The 26,519-nt window shown below is 39.6% G+C and overlaps 1 protein-coding gene across 1 annotated transcript; it reads left to right on the top strand.

The window, feature by feature from the left end:
- The first annotated feature begins 7,770 nt into the window (after window positions 1-7,770).
- LOC138908662 (uncharacterized) lies at window positions 7,771-8,655 on the top strand. Its single transcript, XM_070199345.1, has one exon. The coding sequence runs from the start codon at window positions 7,771-7,773 to the stop codon at window positions 8,653-8,655; it is 885 nt and encodes a 294-aa protein (XP_070055446.1).
- Window positions 8,656-26,519: the final 17,864 nt, after the last annotated feature.

Here is a 26,519-nt window from a genome sequence, read left to right as displayed (position 1 = left end):
ACGACACGCCGTAGAGATAGTGGCTCAAAATCTTCAATGCGTGAATAATGAATGCCAACTATAAATCATGAATGAGGCAGTTCTTCTCGTAGGGCTTCAGGTGGCGTGAAGCATAAGCTATCACCCTACCCTCCTGCATTAAGACACACCCGATGCCAATCTACGAAGCATCACAATTAACTATATATGAACCCGATGTTGATGGGAAAACTAGAACTGGAGTTGTGGTCAAAGCAGTCTTGAGCATCTGAAATATCTCCTCGCACTCATCAAACCACCTAAATGGGACACCCTTCTAGGTCAATCTTGTCAAAGGTGATACAATGGATGAAAAACCCTCCACAAAACGACGATAATAACCTGCAATCCCAATAAGCTCCAAATCTCTATAGTTGAAGACGGTCTAGGCCAACACTGAGCTACCTCAATTTTCTTCGGATCTACCTTGATCCTCTCACTAGAAAACACGTGGCCTAAGAACGCCACTGAATCAAGCAAAAACTCACACTTGGAAAATTTAGCATATAATTTCTTTTCATTGAATGTCTAGAGTACAATCTTCAAATACTTCTCATGATCTTCCTGGCTGCGTGAGTACACCAATATATCTCCAATGAACACAATGACGAATTAATCAAGATACAGCTAAAATACACTAATCATCAATTGTATAAAGGTTGCTAGGGAGTTTGGTCAGCCCAAAAGACATCACAAGAAACTCATAGTGACCATAATCGTTCCTTAATGCCGTCTTCAGAATGTCAGAATCCTGAATCTTCAACTGATGATACCCTAAGCTCAAATCAATCTTCAAAAACACTCTAGCACTTTGAAGCTGGTCAAATAAGTCATCAATGCGCGGTAGTTGGCACTTATTCTTAATTGTAACTTTATTCAACTTTTTGTAATTAATAAACATCCGCATAATACACTTCTTCTACACAAATAGAAGAGGCACACCCAAGGTGACATACTGGCCTGATTAAACCCTTATCAAGCAACTCCTGAAGTTGTTCCTTCAACTCTTTTAGTTCCGTTGGTGCCATGCAATATGGTGGAATAGATATAGGCTGGGTGCCTGTCACCAGATCAATACCAAAATCGATATCCCTGTCAGGTTGCATGCCCGGTAAGTCAACAGGAAACACATCCGAAATGTTTCCTACTACCGAGGTAGACTCAATGGTAGGAGTATCAGCACCAACATCCCTCACAAAGTCCAAATATGCCATATATCCCTTCTCAACCATCTGTTGAGCCTTCAAATATTAAATCACTCTACTAGGAACATAATCCAGGGAACCTCTCCACTCAACCCTAAGCAATCCGGCATTGCCAACATCACGGTCCTAGCGTGACAATCCAGAATAGCGTGACATGGTGATAATAAATCCATGCCTAAATTCACATCAAAATCAACAATGCTAAGCAGTAAAAGATCAACTATCTTCTCCATTCCCTCAATAGTCACCACACACGACCGATAAATACGGTCCACAATAATAGAATCATCCACCGGTGTGGATACATGAACATACACAACTAAAATATTATGAGACATATCCAAATAACGAGCCAAGTATGATAATACAAATGAATAAATGGAACCAGGGTCAAATAATACTGAAGCATCCCTGTGGCACACTGAAACAATATTTATGATCACTGCGTATGAAGAAACTGCCTATGGTCTGGCGGGAAAAGCATAGCATCGAGCCTGCCCACAACCTGATCGACCTCCTCTTCTAGGGATACCTCGAACTGGCTGAGTGGGTGGCAAAGTAACTGATGCTGAAGTAGTAACCTGTCCTCTCTGCTGAACGGCACCTCCAGTAATACGGGGGCAATACCTCCTAACATTCCCCAACTCCCCACACTCGAATAAACCTAGATCTAAAGATGATAGCGGGGCCTGAACGGGACCCCGAGAACTAGAATAACCACTAGAAGAACGTGGTACTGATGAACCTTGAACTGATGGAACACGGTACGAACTCTAAGCTGGAAGTGCACTGAAATATGACTTACCCAAATGAGTACTTTTTGAACCATGACTAGATGATGTACCACGATGAGTCATATGATCCATGTGAGCGGGCCTATAATAACGACCTTTGTTATGATATGAATGACCTCCAGATGAGGTACCATTGAAACCACATGAAACACGAGGCCTCTTGCCCTCCCGCTCCTCCGTCTCAAGCCTGCGAACCGACTTTAAGCGCTGGCAATATCGACCACCTGGTCAAACCTAACATCTTTCTCGGCCTATTAAGCCAAAATGAAGCGTATACCATAGTTGAGGCAATCAATGAACCTTCTGGTCTTCTCTCTCTCTCTCTCTCTCTCTCTCTCTCTCTCTCTCTCTCTGTCTCAGTAGGAACTAACCACACTGCATGATGAGCCAGATATGCGAACCTCATCTTATCCTGAGTCACTGTCATACCCTTATGGCATAGATTCTCAAACTGTCTACGCAACCCCTCCCTACGAGTCTGTGAGACATACTTCCCTAAGAAGAGAACTGATAACTCATGCCATGTAAGTGGCACTGCGCCGGCTGGCCTACTCCACTCATAGGCCTCCCACTATTTTTAGGCTGCCCCTTTAAGATGAAATGTATGGAATACAACCTTACTAGTTTCCAAAAGACCTACTACACGAAGAATCTGTTGACACCTTTCTAGAAAATTCTGAGCGTCCTCTGAATTTGCTCTACTGAACCCTGGTGGCTTAAGCCTACCAAACAACTCCAATCTCTTTTGCTCCTCATTACTCATAGATGGACCAATCTCGCCCCGAGCAGCAGCAACCGGCTGGGCTGGTAGTACCCCCGGTGTCTGGGGTCCCTGAGCTAGCTGCTCTAGAGTACGGGTGGAAGGTGGCCACCTCCCCCAGCATGTGAAATGGATGGTGCAGTTGGAATCAAACTACATGATCAAGGCTCGTACATACAGTCAAAATCTGGGTCAAGGCCTCCTGAAGGCCAGGGATAACAATGGGCACTACCGGTGCCCGAGTTGGTCCTACCGGCTCAACAACATCTGGTATTTGCTCCTCAACTGGAGAAATTGGTTGCTCCATAATTGTCTCTCTAGCTGTAGTACGAGCTACACCTCAACCTTTATCGCGGACCTAACTGGTGGTATTGGAGGTCGTCCGTCTAATCAGGTCGCACGTGTCTTGACCATATGTGAGAAAATAGAAAAATAATGTTCAAGTTATGGAATTAACAAATCCGCACGATAAGAATGCAAGAAAGTGAAGTTTCTTAACAGTTCGGTAGCCACTCAAAAATAAGCACAGACGTCTCAGTACCGAATCGCAAGACTCTACTAAACTTGCTCATGATTCGTGAGACATAAGCAACCTGGCTCTGATACAAACTTGTCATGACCCAACTTCTACCGGAGCCGCAATATCGCCAAACACTACTTGCCAGGGAAGCCAATAATCACATAATAGCTAAACATTTGAGTAAACATGGTTTAATATACTTAACAACAGAAATATCATAATTCTCTAATAAAAGTAATAATAAACTACTACAACAACCCCCAAAATCTGGTGTCAACGAGTACATAAGCACTACTGAGTATCATATATAAACCAAATCCGTAGTACAACTTCCTGAACGATAGAACAACAACAAGAAAAGTAAAAGGTTTGCGGACGCAATAGAAACTACCTCGAAGTCTCCAAATACTAACGCCAATACTGATCTAGCAATCACCACATCCAGTTGCACCTAGATATGCACACGAAGTATAGAGTATAATATGAGTACAATCGACCCCATATATTCAGTAAGTGAATGAACTAACCTTGGGCTGAAAGTAGTGACGAGCTCAGAAGAAGACAGTTAAATCCAATATAAACGACAACACAACCAATAGCAATAAGCAACTCAAAGTGAATATCATAAATTGCTCGTTCATATTACAGGAATTTAGACATGCTTTTAAATATAACAATTAATGCTTAACACTGATAGGAACATATCCGTTACAACTAGCACGAGGGATGATATGTATCTATGCATACATGTCAAGTATGAATGTCAAATAAATGATTTCACGTTGATATCCCCAGATACTCTCAGTCTCAACATACTCAAGTTGTCTGTAAAATATCCGTCTCATCACACACACACACACACACACAATCGCTCAGCATTATACGGGTGCCTGGCATCAATGCTCCTCACCAATGCACGTGTATATATATCACTGTGTTTGCGCTCACTGTTGGTATGTCAGACTCCGGAGGGGCATATCCTGCCCAAGTGTTAATATAAAGCTAATAAGGCCGACTGCGGCGTGTAGCCCAATCTACAATAACAACAATAATAATAAAGCCAATATGACCTGTTGCAATGTACATCCCGATCAAGAATAACACTCTCAACACGACTCTAAGACCTATCTCAGTTATCAATCTCTCAAGTCTCACGGGCTCACAATCTCAAATCACTCAGCCCAACAACTCCACATATGGAAAAGAAATGATAACATGTGATGTAACAATGAATGATAAACAGAAACTGAAATATAATATGCAAACGAAGAAGCATGACTGGATATATAATCACAATTAAAGCAGTTAACTCAAAATAACAGAAATAACTTCATTAGGTCTCAACTGACTAAGCACATAGCCTAAATATGATTTCTAACATGAATCACAACTAAATTACTCCAACAAGTAGGAATTACATGGATAAAACAAGACTTGATAGCAACACAATACAAAATTCAACCCGGATCATGATTACCACTGTGCACACCCCACACGCCTGTCACTAGCATGTCGGTCACCCCAACACAACACAAATAACATGTTTTCCAGGGATCATTACCCTAAATTCCAAGTTTAGAAATATTACTTACCTCAAACGTGCAAATCAATACTCAACAAGCCCTTGCCTCACGAATCGGCCTATGAATGACTCGAATCTTGGCACAAACGACTTAATACCATCAATAATAGCCATAGGAAATAATTTCAAATGATAAAACTAAAGTCTTTAATCAAAATCGGAATGTCAACCCCGGACACACACCCCAGAAACCCGACAAAATTCACATATTCCGAACACCTATTCAATTACAAGCCTAACTATACCAAAATCATCCAATTCCAACTACAAATCGACCCTCAAACCCTCAAATCTCACTCTCTAACAACATGGTCTAAAATTTCCATATTTCATTTCAAAATCACATAAATTAGGTGTAATAATCAATGGGCAATCAATATTTATCAATAAAAATAATGAATTTTTACTTGTCTCTTCAATTGTAGCCAAAACCCTCTCAAATATTTCCCTTAGCCGAGTCCCAAAAATCTCCAAATGGGAAAAACCACGAAACCCTTCAAAATATAACACTGCCAGACAATCCGCATCTGCGATCACTTAACCACATCTGAGGCCCCGCTTCTGCGAAAACATGACTGCATCTGCGATGCCATACCTTCTAGCTCACATCCGATTTTGTAGTCATCTATGCGCTTCTGCGCACGCACACTGATGCTAGGAACACATGTTTTAGCCACATTTTGCACTCTAATTACTGCACTTTGAGTCTGTTTGAGCTTAAATGATGGTGATTTGCACTTATTACATGTTTTATGCTAAATCGAATAATTTGGAGCTTTGAAGTCTCAGTAAAAGCCCAGGGAATTTAAACCGGTATCGCGTCCGGAGTTCGTGGACCGGTGTTACATACGAAAGTTTGAAGAAAGAGCAAGGGCTAGAGCAAAATGTACTAGTGGGTTGCATAAGGCATGGCATTAAGCGTCGCATTAGTACAAAATTTTGTCAGAAGTTTGAGAAGTTCAGAGACTTGGAGTTTTTGGGTGACAGAAAAATACACTAATGTTACGCATAATGCGTGGCATAGTGCGTAGCATTAGTACAAAAGTTTCTCAAACAAGCTAAGTTCTGAGAGTTTACAACCGAGCAAATTGCACTAATGCTACGCACCCTGCATAGCATAGTGCGATGTATGAAGTGTAAAACGTTTGTAGGTTTTCCCACTTTGGCTCAAAGAGGGTAGTTTCGTCCGGGTTTGTTCCTAATTGATATAAATACACTAGAAATATGTTTTTGAGAGGACTTTTAACCTTGAAAGCTTTGGGAGAGCATTGGAGGCTACAAGACTCGGGATTTCATCATCTTTCCTTTAATTCAATACGAGAGTCTGGATTGTAAAGTTAGATTGATGCTTCCTTATTCTTTAATTATATTTTTGATGACTTCCTCCATGATTATGGAGTAGTTTACCTTAGGGTTAGACGGATATGGTATTTTGATAAATATTTGTGGATTTTAACTCTAACTCTTGCTTGAATTCGTTTGTGGAGTTTTGCATTGTTGCAACTTTATTCATCAGCTTATTTAATCAAAAGAGGAATATCTTGGTGATTATCTCTGTATTATTTTATTTTATTTAATTCATTGATTCTCTTAAGTAATCAGAAGAGCTTGTTGAATTGTTGATAAAATCAAGTTAGGAGAATATTCGAGAGACATTTTCCTAAAGACCAATCCATTAACGCATGCTTGCATACTTCACAATGCTTATATTAGTTCATCTCGTAGAGTTAAGATTTAATCGAGAGAGAGGTCTTGACTACACATTTGAACTAATCATCGAGTGAATTCATGAGAATCATTAGAACATTAGAGTGAATTAAACTAGAGTTAAATCCCAAATAGTTATCTTGCACCTATTCCGTCAACCCCTTATACCTCACATTGATAAGAACCACTTTGTGAATTTTCAATTCCTTGATGTCAATTGTCAATTGCTCTATTTTAGTAGTTAAACATAGTTTATAATTATTTACTCAAGTGTTGATCCTCCCGAATAGCAATTCAATCAGAAATTACTTGAACATTGTTTAAATCCAATCCATGGAGAGACGATATTATACTATACTATCTTTGATTAGCGAGCATCAATTTCATGTTGTGTTTTGCGCTCTTCACGCACCCGCGCCACAATGTCCACTTCTGCGAAAACCTATGACAACATTCCACTCCTCTTCTATGCTCTTTTCTCGCATTTGTGAGCTTACAGATGCTTACTAACCTTCGCACTTGTGCATTCCCCCATCTCCCATCATCATCCGCACCTCTTCTGTGGTCTTGAACCTGCGACCAAAATCTTGCAGGTGTGATGGCACCAGACTTGCAAATCTATAGCATTTCCTCAAGACCAAACATCAATCCGATATTGATCCGCATCACACCTAAGGCACCAGAACACCATCCAAACATACTAACAAGTCTTAAAACACGATACAAAATAAGTCGAAGGCTCAAATCACATTAAACAATATTAAAATCATGAATAGCAGCTCAATTCAAGCCTAATGAAACTAATGAATTTCCAACTTCTAAAACCAATGCCGAAACATATAAAATCAACTCTGAATGACCTCAAATTTTGCACACTAGTCTCAAATGACACAACAAACGTATTCTAACTCCCAAAACCAAATTCCAAACCCGGTATCAGCAAAGTCAACTCTCGATCAACCTTCCAAACCTTCAACTTTCCAACTTTCACCAAAAAGCCTCAAACCAACCTACAGACTTCCAAATCAATAAAAACCCCAATTTGATCCATATAGGGGGGAAATACATCAAGTCAACCGTTGAGAACACCAAATCAGAGTCCCGTAGCAGGAAATATGTCAACTACTATGCATAATAAGTCTGGAGGAGGAATCCCTATTGGAGCTCAAAGTGAGTAGAACCCTATGAATAGGGGGAAGCTCAAGGCGGTGGTGGTGGAAAACCCAGTGGCTATTGAAAACCAAAAGCCGGACACCATTAACTCTCCGAATAGGCCGCTAAAATCAGAGGGGAAAATATGGGCAAATATCCTAACTGGTAAAATATTGGCAGCAAAGGGAATGAGCTTAACATACATCCTACCAGTGATGATTGATGGGGAACGGGTTGTCCAATTACAAGTGGAAGAGATTGCAGAAGAAACAAAGAAATGGAATAGAGCGCTGATCTTATATGTAGTGGGTGACTCTCCGTCTATTGGAGCTGTGGGAAGAATCATTGCAACGAACTGGAACTTTGCTGCAAAACCAAAGGTATATTATCATAACGATGACTACTTTGTCATCCAGTTTGATAATCTAGAGGATAGATATGCACTTCTGTACTCTAGGCCTTATGCTATTAACAGTAAACCTGTAATTGTCAAACCATGGTCACCTGAATTTAACCTAGGAGATGAAGTTCTGCATACCATTCCCTTATGGGTTCAACTGCCTAATCTACAGTTAAATTGCTGGGGTTTGAAGACACTTAGCAGAATTGGAAGTGGACTGGGTACACCCTTGTTTACTGATGCTTGTACATCAGGGGTGGATCACTTATCATATGCTAGGACCCTTGTGCAAATGGATGTCACGAAGGAATTACCAACAAGTGTGAAAGTGCAGGATCCAAATGGCAAGATGTTTAGCCAACCAGTTGAGTATAATTGGAAACCATTATACTGCCACACTTTCCTTCAAGTAGGACATAGCTGCCAACAGGTGACAATAAACAACCAAAATAATCACAGACAAGTCCATGCAGATTCAAAACAGAAGCAAGTCGAGCCTATGATCAAGGAGAAGTAGCAGAAGTCAAAGGTAGTAAAAACAATATGGCAACAAAGACAAACATTGGATATGCCACACAACAATTATCCTGGGCAAACCTCACAAGTGGTGAAAACTACTAATGAGAGTTAGGATACAGGGAAGCGGAAGGCTAATGAAGACTGAGTACTAGAAAAGGGAAGATCAACAAGAAAAGGAGCATCATATTCACATGATAAAGTTATTACTACTACCAATGGGTTTGATTGCTTAGGGACCCAAGCAGTTGAGACAAATACAACACTTGCAAAGGAGAAAGTTGATCATGTAGTTATTCTGGATCCCCAATCATTTCCTCCATTACTATGAAGATAGTAACATGAAATGTAAAGGGGTTGAATAAGGTGTATAAGCAAAAGGAATTGGGGCAGTTTATTGTCATGACCCAAAACCTAACACGTCGTGATGGCGCCTATCGTGGTACTAGTCAAGCCGACCTTTCCAAAACACTTTCAAAAATATGACAGAGGTGAATTAGGACATTTAAAATAATCGGAGTTTCTTATAAATACGGGATAAAACCCAAATAAACATAAGTGCAGAAAAACAGCCCGACATCGGGGTGTCACTAAGTCATGATCATCTAAGAATTTAAAACTATTACAGTAAATGTCTACATATAAGTACAAATCGGAAAGAAAGGTGGAAGGAGTAACAAGGTCCTGCGGACGTTGACTACCTTGCAGTCTCCGAAACTCAACAGGCATGGACTCAACAATCTCCGTGCTTAGACACTCCTGGATTTGCACATGTAGTGTAGGGTGTAGTGTGAGTACAACCAACTCAACAAGTAATAAAAATAAATAAGGAATCGATAAGTAGTGATGAGCTATACAGAACAATTCAATTGATAATTTTCACAGTTAAGAGTAAACATGAGTAAAAGATCAGTTACATAATTACCAGTTCTAGCTAGACACTTTTCTGCTAAATGCAGCAACAAAGTGAAATAGTTGAAACCTCACAGACAATGTCACTCAAACCCTCAAGAAATCGACACTCAACTCTCAGCCCTCAATGCACATGCTGAATAGGTACCTGCGCTCACTGGGGGTGTTCAGACCCATGAGGGGTTCCTATAGCCCAAGCGCTATAAAATGCACGAACAACTCACATGCTACACGGACAACTCACGTGTCGTAGAATAAATATCTAGATCCACATGGACAATTCACGTGCTATAGTATAATATAAGGATCCGTATGGATAACTCACGTGTTGCACAGACAACTCACGTGCTATAGTATAATATCTCACTAATTGGCCCTCAGCCTAACTCAGTCATGAACCTCTCTAGTCTCATACCTCTCAATAAAGAAAGGGAAAACAACCCAAATCAAAGTGTTACAGTATATCAAACGGGAAAATAACAGATAATGAGGTAAACATGTACAAGAATCACTATGATTGAATATAACTACCATGAACAGGAATATAGCCTAAGCATGATTTCTAACAAGAAAGGTAGTCAAGTTCTAGTAGATAGGAATGCATATAAACACAAATAAAGGCTATTAGACTTCACAGTCTACCGGGATGGACCAAGTCTCAATCCCTCACAGCGTACACCCACACGCCCGTCACCTAGCATGGGTGCCACCTCCAAATAGTCACACTATACCAAACTTTCGGTTTCATATACTCAAGACCATATTTAAAGTTGTTACTTACCTCAACAGTGTAGAACTCCTACTCCGGAATACTCTTTCCTCTCGAACCGGCCTCCAAATTACCCTAATCTAGCCACAAGCAATAAAATACGATCAATATGAGCTAAAGAATGAATCCCACAAGGAAAATACCAAATTATAGGCTAAATCTCGAAATTCACTCAAACCCGACCCCCGAGTCTACCCATACTAAATTCATCAAAATTCGACCTCATTTGGTCCCTCAAATCCCCAATTTACTCTCTCAAAAATCCCAAGCCCTAACCCCTTATTTCACTCCAAATATCCTACTAATTAGGTGAGAAATTAACAGAAAAACACCATAGCTAATGATAATATAGCTTAAGAAACTTACCTCAGTGAATATCCTTGAATCCCCTTCAAAAATCACTCCAAAAGCTCCAAAGTCCGTGTTCCAAATTGTGAAAATGAGGAAAAATCTCGAAGTCCCCTTTTTATAATTTCTGGCCAGCAAAAGCGCACCTGCAAAGCTGCTTCTGCGGTTGGGAACTTCACTTATGTGGAAACTCACTTAACGTACTGGTCCCGATCCTGCGTCCCAGGTCTCGCACATGCGGACACGTACCTGCGCTTTTCCCTCCGCTTCTACGAAAACAACCAAACTTCTCTCTTCCGCATCTGCGACTCGGCCTCGCATCTGTGGGCTCGCAGATGCAACCACTTCTACACACCTGCGGTTCCAGACCAGGTCCTCCATGTCCGCATTTGCGACTTACCAAGAGCACCAGCGACCTCGCACATGTGGCTCCCCCTCCTCAGGTGCGGAAATACTAGTAGCAGCAACTTCAGCTGCATTTTTCCAACTTTAAACCATCTGTTAACCACCCGGAATCACCCCGAGACCCTCGAGCGCTCAACCAACCATACCAACAAGTCATATAATAACATACAAACTTAGTCGAGCCTTCGAATCACTCAAAACAACATCAAATTACCCTCAGATTCAAGCCTAAGAACTTCTAAACTTCTGAATTTCACAAACGACGCCGAAACCTACCAAATCACGTCTGTATGACCTTAAATTTTACACACACGTCACAACTGACACCACGAAACTACACCAATTTTTGGAAATCCATTACGAACCCGATATCAATTTTTTCACTGCCGACCGAAATAGCCCAAATTTTTAACTTTCGCCAATTCAAGCCTAATTCCACTACGGACCTCCAAATCATATTCCGGACGCGCTCCTAAGTCCAAAATCACCTAACGAAGCTAATGGAACCATCAAAACTAAATTCCGAGATCGATTATATATAAGTCAACATCTAGTTGACCTTTCTAACTTAAGCTTCTAAGTAAGAAACTAAGTGTCTCAATCTACTCCAAAACTACTCCGGACTCGAACCAACTTACTAGGTATATCATAACATAGCTGAAAAACACAAAAGGAAGTAGAAATGGAGAAAACGGGGCTATAACACTTGAAACGACCGGCCAGGTCGTTACATTTATTAAGGTGAATAAGGTTGGTATTCTGGCAATAATTGAACAAAGAGTTCAGGAGCAGTTCACAATACCTATAGTCAAAAGAATAGCTAAGACATGGAAATGGTGTAGTAATTATCAAAGTAATGGGAAAGGGAGAATTTGGGTACTGTAGGATCCAATCCAATGTGAGTTCAATTATATTGCTACTAGTACACAATGTATACATGGGATGGTGAAAACAACTCATGTAGGATTCCTATATTATAAAACTCAAAACAGTTTGATAGATTATATTGCTGGCATCGATGACAGATTGAATGGGAACCCAGTCCAAGAATCAGAAATCAAAGACTTCAATGAGTTCATGCAGGATGCCTCTATTACAAAACTCAAAACAGTTGGTCGAGAGTTTACTTGGACAAATAACCAGGCGTATAGCAGAATTGATAGGGCCTTAGGAAACCCGGAATGGATGCATAGTTGGCCACAAATTGAAGCTATCATTCTTGAGCCCTCATTCTCAGATCACTCTCCCCTCTGCGTCAATATATGCACAATGCAAAGGAGGAGGGCAAAGCCTTTCAAATTTTACAATTACCTGGCAGATCATCAGGAATTCTCAACGAGAGTAGAGGAATATTGGGGAGGTGCAGGACAAAGTACTACACTACAACAGGTCCGGAAACAACTTCAAGCAGTGAAACAAGGAATGAAACAGTTATCCCATGGCCAATATAATGGTTTAGCATATAAAGTCAACAGACCAAGCCAATAACTGTATGACCTACAAGAACAAATGAGGTCCTACAACCAGCATTGTCAGTTATTTTAAAAAAAGAAATGCCTAAAATAACAGCTAGAGAAATGGTCTACTATAGATGGGGGTATTGCAAAGTATAAGTCAGAGTACAATGGCTAAAACTAGGTGACTCGAATACAGCTTTCTTCCATGCTTGTGTAAAACATAGAGAAGCTTAGAACCACATTAACAGCCTTATGACAGAGGATGTGGTGATTGTGCAGACAGAGGAAGCAATAGAGAAAGAGATACAAAGGTTTTATAAACAACTATTAGGAAGTGCAAAGAACCAGCTACCTTGTATTGATCCCACAATAATGTAAGAAGGTCAGACACTCAATGGGAAGCAACAACTTTGACTAATTGCCCCCGTGACCAAGGAAGAGATTGCCATAGCAATTCGGGGGATTGATAGTGAGAAAGCACCTGGTTGTGATGGGTTTAATTCTTTAGTTTTAAAAAAGGCTTGGCATATTATAGGCAATGATGCTACCAATGCTGTCTTGGACTTCTTTGAAATAGGTGAAATGCACAGGCCAGTAAATTGTACTACTGTAACACTTATTCAAAAGGTGAAACACCCTTCGACAGTGAAAGAATACAGTCATATCTCATGTTGCACAGTGTTATACAAGATCATATCCAAAGTTATCACCAACAGGCTATAGAAGGTGATGGATCACTTAGCGGACCACAGTCAGGGAGACATTGTACTTGGGAGAGTCATCACATATAACATAATCCTTAGCCATGAACTGGTAAAAGGATACATTCGGAGTGGAATATCCCCAAGGTGCATGCTAACGATAGACATGCAGAAGGCATATGATACTTTGGAATGGTCCTTCTTAGAATAGATATTTATTGGGCTAAACTTCCCAACCACTTTCATTAAGTGGATTATAATACGTCTTAGTACAGTAACCTACTCAATCAACATTAATGGATGTCCAACCAAGCCTTTTCAAGCAAAAAACGAGTTGAGGCAGGGTGACCCAATGTCCCATTTTCTCTTTGTGCTAGCTATGGATAACTTGAGTAGATTACTGAAAAGACTGACGACTAAAGCTGATTTCAAATACCATCCTAGGTGTAAAAAGCTACAGGTGGTGCAACTAGGCTTTGTTGATGATTTATTGTTGTTCTGTAGAGGGGATTTAAGTTCTGTTAAATGCCTATTTGATTGCTTTCAACAATTCTCACAAGACTGAGGCCTCGTTGCTAATGTAAGCAAAAGTTCAATATACTTTGGTGTGGTAAATGCAACAATGCAACAACAGATTATTGATTTACTGGGGTTTTCAAAAGGTGAACTGCCAATAAGATACCTAGGTGTTCCTTTGAGTACCAAAAGACTCCCTGGTATATTGTCAACCACTATTGGACAAAATGCTGAGCAAGATTACTTCATGGACAACTAAATATCTTTCTTATGCAGGAAGGACACAACTGTTGAGGAGTGTTTTATTTTCCATTTAGATATTCTGGTCACAGATTGTTATCCTCCCAAAGAAGTAGATACTACTGATAGAAAGAATTTGTAGGAGATTTCTATGGACTGGAGGAACTGAACTTTCAAAGAAAGCCCTCTTAGCATGGGAAAAACTGTATTTGCCACTTACTGCTGGAGGCTTAAATCTGCTCAACATTTCAATTTGGAATAAAGCTTCTATCTGCAAACTAATGTGGAATTTGTGTCGTAAAAAAGATAAATTATGGGTCCAATGGATCCATACATACTATAGAAAGGGGAAACCAATATAGGAAACCACATTTAATCAAGCATCCTGGATGGTAAGCAAGATTTTCAAGGCAAAAGGACCTCTAATGAATGCAGGTTATACTGAACAAGACATGCAGGAATTAAAATCTTTCTCTATCAAAGCAATGTACAAGACACTGTTGGGTGAACATCCTAAGGTGGAGTGGAGAAGATTACTATGCAACAACAAAGGATATCCAAGATGGATCTTCAACATGAGATTGATTGTGCATGGCAGGCTATACACTAAGGATAGACTGGACAATTGGGGAATGATTGAGGACCAGACTTGCCCACTTTGCAATACAGCACCAGAGACCATCAATCATTTATTATTTCAGTGTTCAACATCTGCAGCAATATGGAACAAAATTCTCTGATGGCAAGGTATAGGAAGACAAGAACAACCATGGGAGGAGGAGCTACAATGGGCTATACTTCATCAAAAATTAAGGACGTGTAGTCCTAAACTTAGAGTTACAAGCTCAAAAATTAAGGACAGGTAGTCCTAACCTTAGAGTTACAAGTTCAAAAATAAGGACACTTAGTCCTGAACTTAGAGTAACAAGCTAAAAAATTAAGGACATTTAGTCCTGAACTTAGAGTTACAAGCACAGAACTTAAGGTTATCTAGTCCTGAATTTAAATTTAGAAGCTCAAAAATTAAACACATGTAACCTTGTTGTCCTTTTGAATCCTTTTTTTCTGATAAATTTATTTTTTGATGTATTCTAACACTTTCTGCCTGCAAATCCTTTTTCAACTTCTCCGATAATCTCTGAATCAAAAACCATAAAAATAAAAATGTCTCTTAAGCAAAAATAAGCAAATAAAAAACTAATGGTATTCAAAGACAAAAAACTTATATTAACAATTTCTTTAAGAAAACCTTCATCAAATTGTGTTGAAGGCATTAAACTTTGATCTTGGGATAATTGCACATTCACTCTAGCGGGCTCTGCATCTTCTTAAAAAAAACAAATGGTACTATGTTGAGCAACTGAAACACCTATTATATATGGGGAAAAAGTAAGTATTTAGAACCAAAATACATAGACAAAACGATAGCAAGTTATCCAATTAACTTACTTTTTCATTAAGGAAATACTTTTTACATTGGTTGTCATAAAGCAAAGATTTCATATCTGAATAACATAGCATCCGAGGGAACCCGCATTATCTGAAGTTCACAAGCCGTTTTTCCTAAAAACTGGGAATACTTCTATAATCCAAACACAAAAGGCGAAAGGGAAGCCAACTATAGTATAATTGTTCTTCTCTTTATCTTTCTGTTTCTCTGTCTCTTTCTCATTCTCATTGTCTGAAGTATTTTGTTTGGGCTTCAAGAAACTCTTCAATGATTTGAGTAACTTTTGATAACAAAGGGAGCCTCAATTGAAAGAAGAGAAGAGTTCATCATCATCAATGATTTTCATTACCCGCTCAGACACATTCTGTGTCTTACGCTTACTCATCAACACATATTCAACAAAATAAATTGTTGCCAACTTTACCGCATCGTCGTCGCTGCCTACAAATTATGTAGTTGTAAAAGATGGGAGACTAGTAATAAAACTCCACAAATTGCCTAACTCAATTCTATCCTTTCCAGGGAAGTAGACTTTAGAAAGCCTATTAACTCTTTCACTCAAAAAGTTGAAGTCCACTGAAGAAGAATATTTCAACCTTCACGTGTAAACTTCACTTCATGATCAAAAACCTTGAACGTCATTGCATTCGTGTCATTGCTTACAATTTCAGAAAGCAACACACAATGAATAAGTTTGCTATAGAATTTCACAATTTCAATCAGAAAAGGTTTTCGAAAACACCATCTCTCAACTTCTTCCATTGTGTGTTCGACAAGAAACTTTTTATTGTTTTCTTATACTGAAAATCTCATTTCCAATAGCACAGTGCAAAGAAGGAAATAGAAGGTAAACATTAGGACTATTTTTATGAAATATCCTGAATATTTAAACTAAAAAAAACTAAAATTCAGGACCTAATTAGATGCATCTTTCATAGAAGCACAATTAAGAATATAAGTATTTAGCAAATTTCTAAACACAGTTAGCATACAAATTTATCATTAGAAACATAGTTAGCCAAAATGTTCTCAATGACTGGGCAACTCTGATTGCATATTACATAATCAATATATTGATTGAACCAAAAATACAATTCAATGCAGAAGGTTCTCAATAAATTTCTAATATCATGGCAACAAAATTTGACAGAAAGTGAAAGAGCAACATGCATAAACCAGCTCCTATATTCTTTTGAAAAAATAAAGAGAAGAGTGACAAACACAATAGTAATAGTATGAGAATTAAGTAATCTATTTATTGTACAATCAATAAGTGAAACCTCATTGCTAGGAGCCATATATAGGTACAATTAAAACACAAACTATAATAACCAAACTACTTACTATTATTGTCACGACCCAAAATCCACTATAGGTCGTGATGGCGCCCAACGTCGCCGTCAAGCAAGCCAACGGTAATTTATCTTTTAATTGCTCATTTTATTACTTTTGAAAACAAAGATTTTTAAGAAGGAAAGAGATTCACACTTCTAAATCCACAGGAACATACAACATTTGTAGTTTATCAAAGAAATGGAAAGCGAAAATAATATATGAAATCGTAAGCATCAACTAGTATAATCCCAAGACCCGGTGTCACAAGTGCATGAGTATTTTCCAAGGATTACAATAATAATACAACATCTGTCCAGAATATAAATAGACATGATAAAATACATAGTACGATGGAGACTCGATGGACTGTGATGCATAGCCTGGAATGTAGCTCACATAAATTCCCCTTAACAAGTGCGCCTACACCCCAAGATGATCACCAAATCAACCTGTCAGATCCTGTACATTTAGAGCAGAAGTGCAACATGAGTACGTAAATCAATGCGTACCCAGTAAGTATCTAGCCTAACTCCAGAGAAGTAGTGACGAGGGGTCAATATCGACACTTACTAGAGGTCCAAAAAACCAATATAATAATTCATAAGCGACGAAGCACACATCAATAATGGGGTGAATCTGTAAGTTACATAATCTTCCAAATATTTCTTTTCAATTTTAATATTCTCAATCTTGTATTCTACCTTAACGACTCATAAAATGTGAAGTGCCAATATCAAATGAATAAGGAATGCCATATAAAATGTCGGGCATCAGTGAATAGATAATCTCGTAAATATTCGGACTACCAGCGGTATAACGCACGATTATGCCGAGGTCGTTCGGCCCGATCTAGAATAATGTGTACACTGTCGAGGGTCGAGGGGCATGAACCATAGATGCATTTATTATACTGTCGAGGCGTTCGGCCCGCTCCCCAAGAAAGAAAGAAAGAAAGAAAATGATTGAATTACGAGATACGTGCTTACAACACAGTACATGAGCACAATAATAAATATACCCCTTTACATTTATCAAATATCTTGGCAACAACTCAAGGTGATAAAACTTGGCCTAATATATTTATATGTTTCTAAATCAATTTCATTTAAAATTTCAATTAATTAAGCTAGAAAAATGAGTTCAAACAATTCAAATATTACATGATGAAGTCGTAAGTTGACCCAAACATAAACATGTTTTAGCTACGTACAGACTCTGGTCACCTCGTGTGTACGTTGCACCCACAACTAGTTGCACATAACAATAAGCATCACCTAGGGGGTAGTTTTTCCTCACAAGGTTAGACAGGAGACTTACCTCACTACGAAGTTCCATAACTAACCCAAACACTATTCTAACACTAAAATCCAAGCCAAACGTTCCGAAACTAGTCAAATAACGTGAAAATCAATCAAAATATACTCCAATGCTTACAATTTAACAATTTATAACAATTCCAACTCTGCTCGAAAAGTCAATAAAATCAACCCTTGGACCCACGTGCCCGGATTCTGGAATTTTTCGAAGATAAACATTACCCATAACATTACGAACTCAAATATATAATTTATTTCAAATTCCATGTCCAATTTCGTGGTCAGAATCCAAAAATACCAATTTCTAGGTTTTCTACCAAAACCCCACAATTTCTACTAGTTTTCATGTTTAAATCCTTGTGGAATCCATGTATATAACTCACAATATGTGAGAATTACTTACCTTGACATAGATGATGAATATCTTCCATCCAACAGCTCCAAAAATTGCCCAACCAAATGCAAAATGTGAGAGAAATGGGCTAAGTCTCGGATTAAAAATACCTCACTGCCCAACAACTTTCGCACCTGCGGTCCATTAACCGCTTCTGCGGCTCCATAGGTGTGGAAATTTCCTCACACATGCGCTCCCAAACTTCCCCCACGATAATCGAACCTGCGTGACCGTAGTTACGGCCACTCCTTCCGCTGGTGCGATGGCACCAGATTTCAGCAGCAGCAGCAGGTCCTCAAATTCCAAGTTCAATCTGTTTTCAAACCCGAGACCCATGGGGCCCCATCCAAACGTGCCAACCAGTCCCAAAACACAACACAAACCTACACAGGGTCTCAAATCACACCAAACAACATTAAAAATTTGAATCGACAATCAAAACCTTCCTTTAAACTTTCAAACTTCCAAACTTTGACGAACGCGTCCGAACCATATCAAAACATTCCGGAATGACGCCAAACTTTACGCGCAAGTCAAAAATCATTATACAAATGTGTTCCAAGGCTCGGATCCCCAAACGGACATAGATAACATCAAAATCCACTTCAAACCAAATTTATGAAATTCTAAACTTTCAAATATGCCAACTTTCTACAATAAGCGCCGAAATACCTCTGGACCACCCAATACTCAACCCGAACATATGCCCAAGTCCGAAATTATCATACAAACCTATTGGTACCTTCAAATCCTGATTTCGAGGTCGTTTACTCAAAAGTCAAACCTTAGTTAATTCTTCCAATTTATAGCTTCCGAAATTAGAATGTTCTTTCCAAATCAACTCTAAACTTCCCGAAATTCAATTCCGACCACACGTACATGTCATAATACCTAACTGGAGATCCTCAAGCCTTAGAACAAAATTCCTACCTCTGAATTTCTCTACAAGACCTGATTCTAACATACCAGCACTGTATCAGTCACTACACACTGTCCCAAAACATGATCATGCACCCATGCTGACATCACACAACGCATCGTATAACTCATTTTCCCAAGGGAACCCCCTCCAAGCACAACAACTAAACTTTCACTAACATGAAGCCCGTAGTATACCTCATAACACATATAAACCTTGTTCCAACTCTCGCGATACTTCCACGAAGGAAAAGATGTGTAGAAGCTCATAAACACCTAACCAAATCAATAAATCATGGAGTCTCTCTTCCTGACAGGAACCATGACCTCATTCAAAATCGAATAACGATATTTGCTCTTTAATATACCCTTCATAACTCTGATCGCATTGATCCCAGGTCCAATAACCTCGTCTCACCCAGTACAAGCTGCTTAGGCAATAAGTCATCTCAAACGCAGCCAAAACATCTCATATAACGCCATAAATGTGCTGACAAGCCACAACTTGAATATGACACATATAGAGGAATGAACTCTGGAAAATAACTACCCAGCCTGCATAACGAATAAAACAGACGAACAAATGCTATGAACCCTCATCAAATAATGAGAACAAAATACACAGGAATAGATATAAGGAACCGTACTCAACATCTCACTATAGACCCGATCAACACATGATACCATTACGGCATGCAACCCTATCCAAACAACGTGCCCGTGGCGGCGTGCCACCCGATCCACATATAACAATAAATAAGGAAACACCCATCAAGCCATAATGTTTATACCTACGAAATACTGAATATCGTCCACAAACACGCCAAGTGCAAAAATACAACTCTGGGGAGACGGATAGCGCAATACTCCACAAAACCCAAGAACAAATAAGGTGCGATAAATGACCTGCATCTCAAGAGCCATCCTGTTTATATGACACCACAAGCTACACGGGTCCAGAACACATGTGCGAACAATCAATCTGTTTCAATCCAGAACAACTCCCACAGTTCACAACCAAAGGAATAGAGTGCCTTCCAGGCATAAACTCTTGTATTAATGATCATACCATAATCTCCATGCTTGGTTTCAATATTTAACAATCAAGTGACTAACATGTCACACTTATACAAATCTCCGTGTGGGGTACGCTCTCACAACCTCCTCCACCAGGTAGCAAAGTCTGCATCTCCATACCACTAACCATACTAATATGTAAAGCAATTAAAGAACCTGCAAATCAATACACAATGCTCCTTCCACAGAACACCATTCCCCGACGATACTAGGATAATGTCAGCTTACTCTGAACATCTAAATTCTTCCTGGTTCATCCGAGCTCGTGACATTCTTGTCAACACCGAACTGCAACCTTGATCCTCAACTTTCAAATTCCCATGCCGCTCACTGCACCTATCGTGCCTCTACGCAAGAATATAAGAATTTATCATAACCCCTGAACTACTAGTAGAATAAATACTTCATTGACTAGAAACCTTTCACTTAACTCATATCAAAAGAACTAATGCGACACACAACTGACTTCCCAAACCATAGAAAAATACAAACCTCAAGTCATGATCTAAACTGCCATGACTCTTCCGGAATCCATTTACACCAGAAGGCTATTGAATCAAATAGCTCCTAAATCAATCAAGTCGTGGTGGTTGTCGAGCCTGCACGTACAACAACATACCACATGTATAACTTCACACGATTTACCCTTGACCTACCTTAGGAATAATTATAATTCCATTAAAAAAACATAACAAAACTCGATCAACACTCATCCCGAGTGACCCAAATCACGAAATCACATTGTCTCAATACCCACAGCAAAAACTAGATCTTTAAATGCACAACGGACCCAAAATCGTTAGACAATGCACTTACATCCTTGAACCCATTAGAACCACTATTGGGAGTCACCCATTCTGACCCGGTCCCGAGTTTAATCAAACTCCAACACTCTGTTAGCACATGAACACTCCCAAAGAAGTAACCAGATGAATTCATTTCCTTGTACATCATATCTACAAGAAGCATAAACTATGAGTCTTCCCAGAACCAGAACATGAACCGATAAGGCAAAATATAGAACACATTTGACAAGTAATTTGCTCGAATTACCCCTGATGGTTTTTTTTTCTTAGTCATAATAACCCACCAATACACCGATAACTAGAAACCGCACAAGTAGACAACCACGCGATCCAATCGTAGAAGGTGAGCTCCCCCAATTAGCTTTAAGCTACCATCACATAATGTAGAACCCACACATATACCTCCTACTCAATTACCATGATCTCGCATTGTTAACACGTCAAATTTCTTATAGTCTCTTGTTAAACTTTTCATGAACATCCCGAATTATCAGCCACAATCGCACATTCGACCTTCTGTCGGGTAGTAAGTAGAATTCTTAGTAGAAAGTTCATCAAAATCACGTAACCGCTAACCTGCTCACAGGAGATAACCCACCTGTGGAGATTTCATACCGACATCTTCCAACGATGCTGCATTAGGTACCACCACTACAAACTCAGTAAACCCTCCTAAGTCCATGCTCGCCCACCAGCTATACAAGTCTGTTCATTCCCCATTGACATCAATCGAAAATCCGACAATACGCTCCAAACTCGAAGTCATGTTCCATCCCAAAATGATAATCAAGTTTTCACACCCATCTTCATTTCAAGCAAACTTCTCTCGACCATATTCAATCTTCCTTAGTATAGTATCCTCCATATTGAATAAAAATCTGTGGACCTAGTCACTTCCCACCAAGATTCCCCAGATCGCTCTAAATGTTTCTAAAGGTATGTGGCTATCCTACCACGTAATTCATATGCCAATCCGCTACTCTCATTTCGGTTAAACCAACTCCTTTAAGCGACTTCTCCGCCTATGTTTTTTCATACTTGACCTGCTAGTAATTCAACCACCACGAGACACCTCCTGCCAGGTCCTTCCTCATACTTTGCTGCCCAAATGTTACCACAAATCAAATCCATACCTGTAGCACCTGAACTAATAAATTTCTTCCAACTCCCAACCTCCCAGAAGATCTTCATTCTCGAGTCATCAACACTAGGTACACTAATTTAATTCTGAATCGCTACACTTCGCTACCTCTGACAACCGCTTCTTAGGCGCCACTTCCCAACATTCTGCCCCGAAGGCAAATAAAAATAGACCATAACATCGGCGAATTTTAATACGTTCAAACAAGGACAACGACACCACATCACAAATGAGAAATCCACCACACCCGAACATATCAAGTCTCGTTACTTTATCAACCAAACCTGGACATCTATAGTCTGATTGCCTTTCCTTTGCTGGAATTAAATGCCGAACCTCTAAATCATGAACTGAGAAATCCTTCTTTCAAGTCATTCACTACCTCGACACATAAACAAGCACCCTACCATTACACCAACATTGTGTGATAACAATGCATAGACATCATAGCAATCCGTGCACAGTCTCAAAACCATAGGAATTATAAGTTCTGAGCTGGAACAAAAGAACATCCTTTTTCAAGGCGATGATAATAGCCTGCCCGAACACGCAGGGAAAAACATCCTGCACCATGTCTACAGTAGCACTACGTCACGTAAGATTGAGTAGGAAGGAAATAAAGGCACAAGTCTCAATGGAATCAAATCGCACGATGAGGAATAAAAAAGGGAAGTGCTCCTAACAGCCTTGTAGCCTCTCGAAGATAAGTACAGACGTCTCTGTACCGATCTGCAAGACTCTACTGGACTTGCTCATGACTCGTGAGACCTAAGTGAACCTAACGCTCTGATACCAAGCTGTCACAATCCAAAATCTACTATAGGTCGTGATGGCACCTAACTCCGCCGTCAGGCAAACCAACAGTGATCTATCAATTTAATTACTCATTTTACTACTTTTGAAAACATAGATTTTTAATAAGGAAGGAGATTTACACTTCTAAATCTATGGGAACGTAAAACATTTGTTGTTTATAAAAGAAATGGAAGGCGATAATAATATATGAAACTGTAAGCATCAACTAGTATAACTCCAAAACCCGATGTCACAAGTGCATGAGCATTTTTTAAGGAGTATAATAATAATAATACAATATCTGTCCAGAATATAAATAGACAGAATAAAATATATAGTACGATGGAGACTCGGTGGACTACGATGCGTAGCATGAAATATAGCTCACATAAAGTCCCCTCAACAGGTGCGCCTACTTGCCAAGATGATCATGGAATGAACCAGTCAGATCATGCACATTTAGTGCAGAAGTGCAACATGAGTATGTAAATCAACGGGTACCCAGTAAGTATCTAGCCTAACCCCGGAGAAGTAGTAACGAGGGGTCGACATCGACACTTACTAGAGGTCCAATAAAGCAAACTAATAATTCATAAGAAGATATGAAGCACGCAACAATAATGAGGTGAATCTGTTAGTTACATAATCTTTCAAATATTTCTTTTAAAGTATAAATTTCTCAATCTTGTATTCTACCTTAACGGCTCAGAAAATGTCAAGTGCCAATATCAAATGAATAAGGAATACCATATAAACTGTCAGGCATCACTAGAAAGATAATCTCGTGAATGTTCGGACTACCTGCGGTATAACGCACGATTAGGTTGAGGTCTTTCGGCCCGATCTAGAATAATGTGTACATTGCCGAGGGTCGAAAGGCACGAACCATAGATGCATCTATTATACTGCCGAGGCGTTCGGCCTACTACACAAGAAAGGAAGGAAGTTATTGAATTACGAGACACGTGCTTTGTCACGACCCAAACTAACCCCTATCGTGATGGCGCCTATCGTGGAACTAGCAAAGCCGACTCATTTCCAAAACAACCGATGTTTTCATTTAAAAGGTAATTTCAATGTTATTTAAAATAAAAACCTTCGTAAAGGATTTCAAATCAAAATAAAAGTGCTGAAGAAAAAGCCCGACATCGGGGTGTCACTAGTCATGAGCATCTACTACAATCCGTCTAACAATATCAAGGCTAACTCAGCCTGGAAAATAGCTAAATACAACTAGAGGAAGATAAGAGGGAGAAGAGTAGGGGTTGCGATCGCCAAACAGCTACCTTGCTATCTCTAAGAAAATCTGCAACTAGAACAATCAATAACTGCTACCATGTCCAGCTACACCTGAATCAGCACACAAGGTGCATGGAGTAATGTGAGTACGTCAACTCAGTAAGTAATAACAATAAATAAAGACTGAGCAGTAGTGACGAACAATAAAGCATACAACATTCATATCAGGAAAACTCAGTAAAATACCACATGCTTTCAAAATCAGGATTTGCATCAAAACATCTTGTTTAAACCCAGCTCCAGTAAAAATAATTTAAAGATATTTTTCAACAATTTGCAAACAGAGGAAAAATGCAAAGGTGAGCAAAATGGTGAAAACATAAATAGCCCCTCGGTCTAAACATCACTCATATACAGCCCCTCAGGCAAACCTCACAGTCACTCATGCCACTTGGGCATACCTCATAATCACTCTTGCCACTCGGGCACACCTCACAATCACTCTTTCCACTCGGGCATGCCTCATAATCACTCATGCCTCCCAGTCACTCGGCACTCGCACTCAGTAGGTACCTGCACTCACTAGGGGTGTGTACAGACTCCGGAGGGGCTCCTTCAGCCCAAGCGCTATAACCTGCACGGACATCTCACGTGCTATAATAACAAAGTATGCTGCAGGCAAGCAGCCCTGATCCACACTCATCCTCACAAATCATGCCCTCGGCCTCACTCAGTCATAAGCCTCTCAAGCCACTCGGGCATTTCAGTAAAACAGGGCATTCGGCCCTAAATATTTATATGCATCAAAATAGAGTCATAAAACTGAGTTACGCGGTAAACAAGTATAAACATGACTGAGTATGGATTTTCAATCGAAAACAATGAGATGATCGTAAGAAAAATCCCCTAAGGGTCCAAACAGCACTGGCGCAAGGCCCGAACATGGCATTCAGCCCAATTTACATAAACTCTTTCTAAAACATATACGTATCATATAGTTTCAACAAAATATGCAACTTTACAGTTACTACGGGACAGACCAAGTCACAATCCTCAATAGTGCACGCCCACAAACCCGTCACCTAGCATGTGCGCCACTAAAAATAGTAGAATGATATAAAATCCGGGGTTTCGTACCCTCAGGACTAGATTTACAATCGTTACTTACCTCAAACCGGTTAAATCTCTACCCCGCAATGCTCTTGCATGTGGACTCGGCCTCCAACTTCTCCGAATCTATTCACAATCAATACAATACCATCAATACGCGCTAATGGAATGAATTCCACAAGAAAAGCTACAAAATTAGAACAAAACCCGAAATTGGCTCAAACCCGGTCCCTGGGCCCATGTATCGAAATCTGACAAAATTTATAAAAATAGCAAGCTCATTCTCTCACGAGTCTAACCATACAAAATTTATCAAAATCCGACATCATTTGATCCTTCAAATTCTTAAATTACTCTCCAAACCTTCCAAGCCCTAACCCCTCATTTTCACTAATTACAATGATAAAACAACGGAAAATCACCATATATACAAGTATTAGGGCTCAAGTAACTTACCTCAACGCAATCCCCTTGATTCCCTCTTCAACTCTCTCCCAAAAGCTCCAAAAACCGAATAGAAATGGTGAAGAATGCACCAAAATTCGCAAAGTGTGCAATATGTACCCTCTGCCCAGGCTCCAGCTGCATTTTTCAACTTCGACAAATCCGTTAACCACCCGGAATCACCCCGAGGCCCTCAAGACGTCAACAAAAAATGCCAACAAGTCATATATCAATATACCAACTTAGTCGAACCTTCAAATCACTCAAAACAACATCAAACCATCAAATTACCCTCAGATTCAAGCCTAAGAACTTCTAAATTTCTAAATTCGGCAACCGATGCCGAAACTAACCAAACCACGTACGAATGACCTCAAAGTTTGCACACACATCAAAAATGACACTACGAACCTACTCCAACTTCTGGAATTCTATTTCGACCCCGATATCAAATTTTCCACTTCCGACCGAAATCGCCAAATTTCCAATTTC

Source organism: Nicotiana tomentosiformis, chromosome 1, assembly GCF_000390325.3.
Source record: "Nicotiana tomentosiformis chromosome 1, ASM39032v3, whole genome shotgun sequence".
Classification (NCBI taxonomy): Eukaryota; Viridiplantae; Streptophyta; class Magnoliopsida; order Solanales; family Solanaceae; genus Nicotiana; species Nicotiana tomentosiformis.
This window is presented reverse-complemented; position numbering and strand designations above follow the sequence as displayed.

Coding starts and splice junctions, on each gene's coding strand:
- LOC138908662 (XM_070199345.1), top strand. CDS start 7,771: ATGAATAGGGGGAAGCTCAAGGCGGTGGTGGTGGAAAACCCAGTGGCT.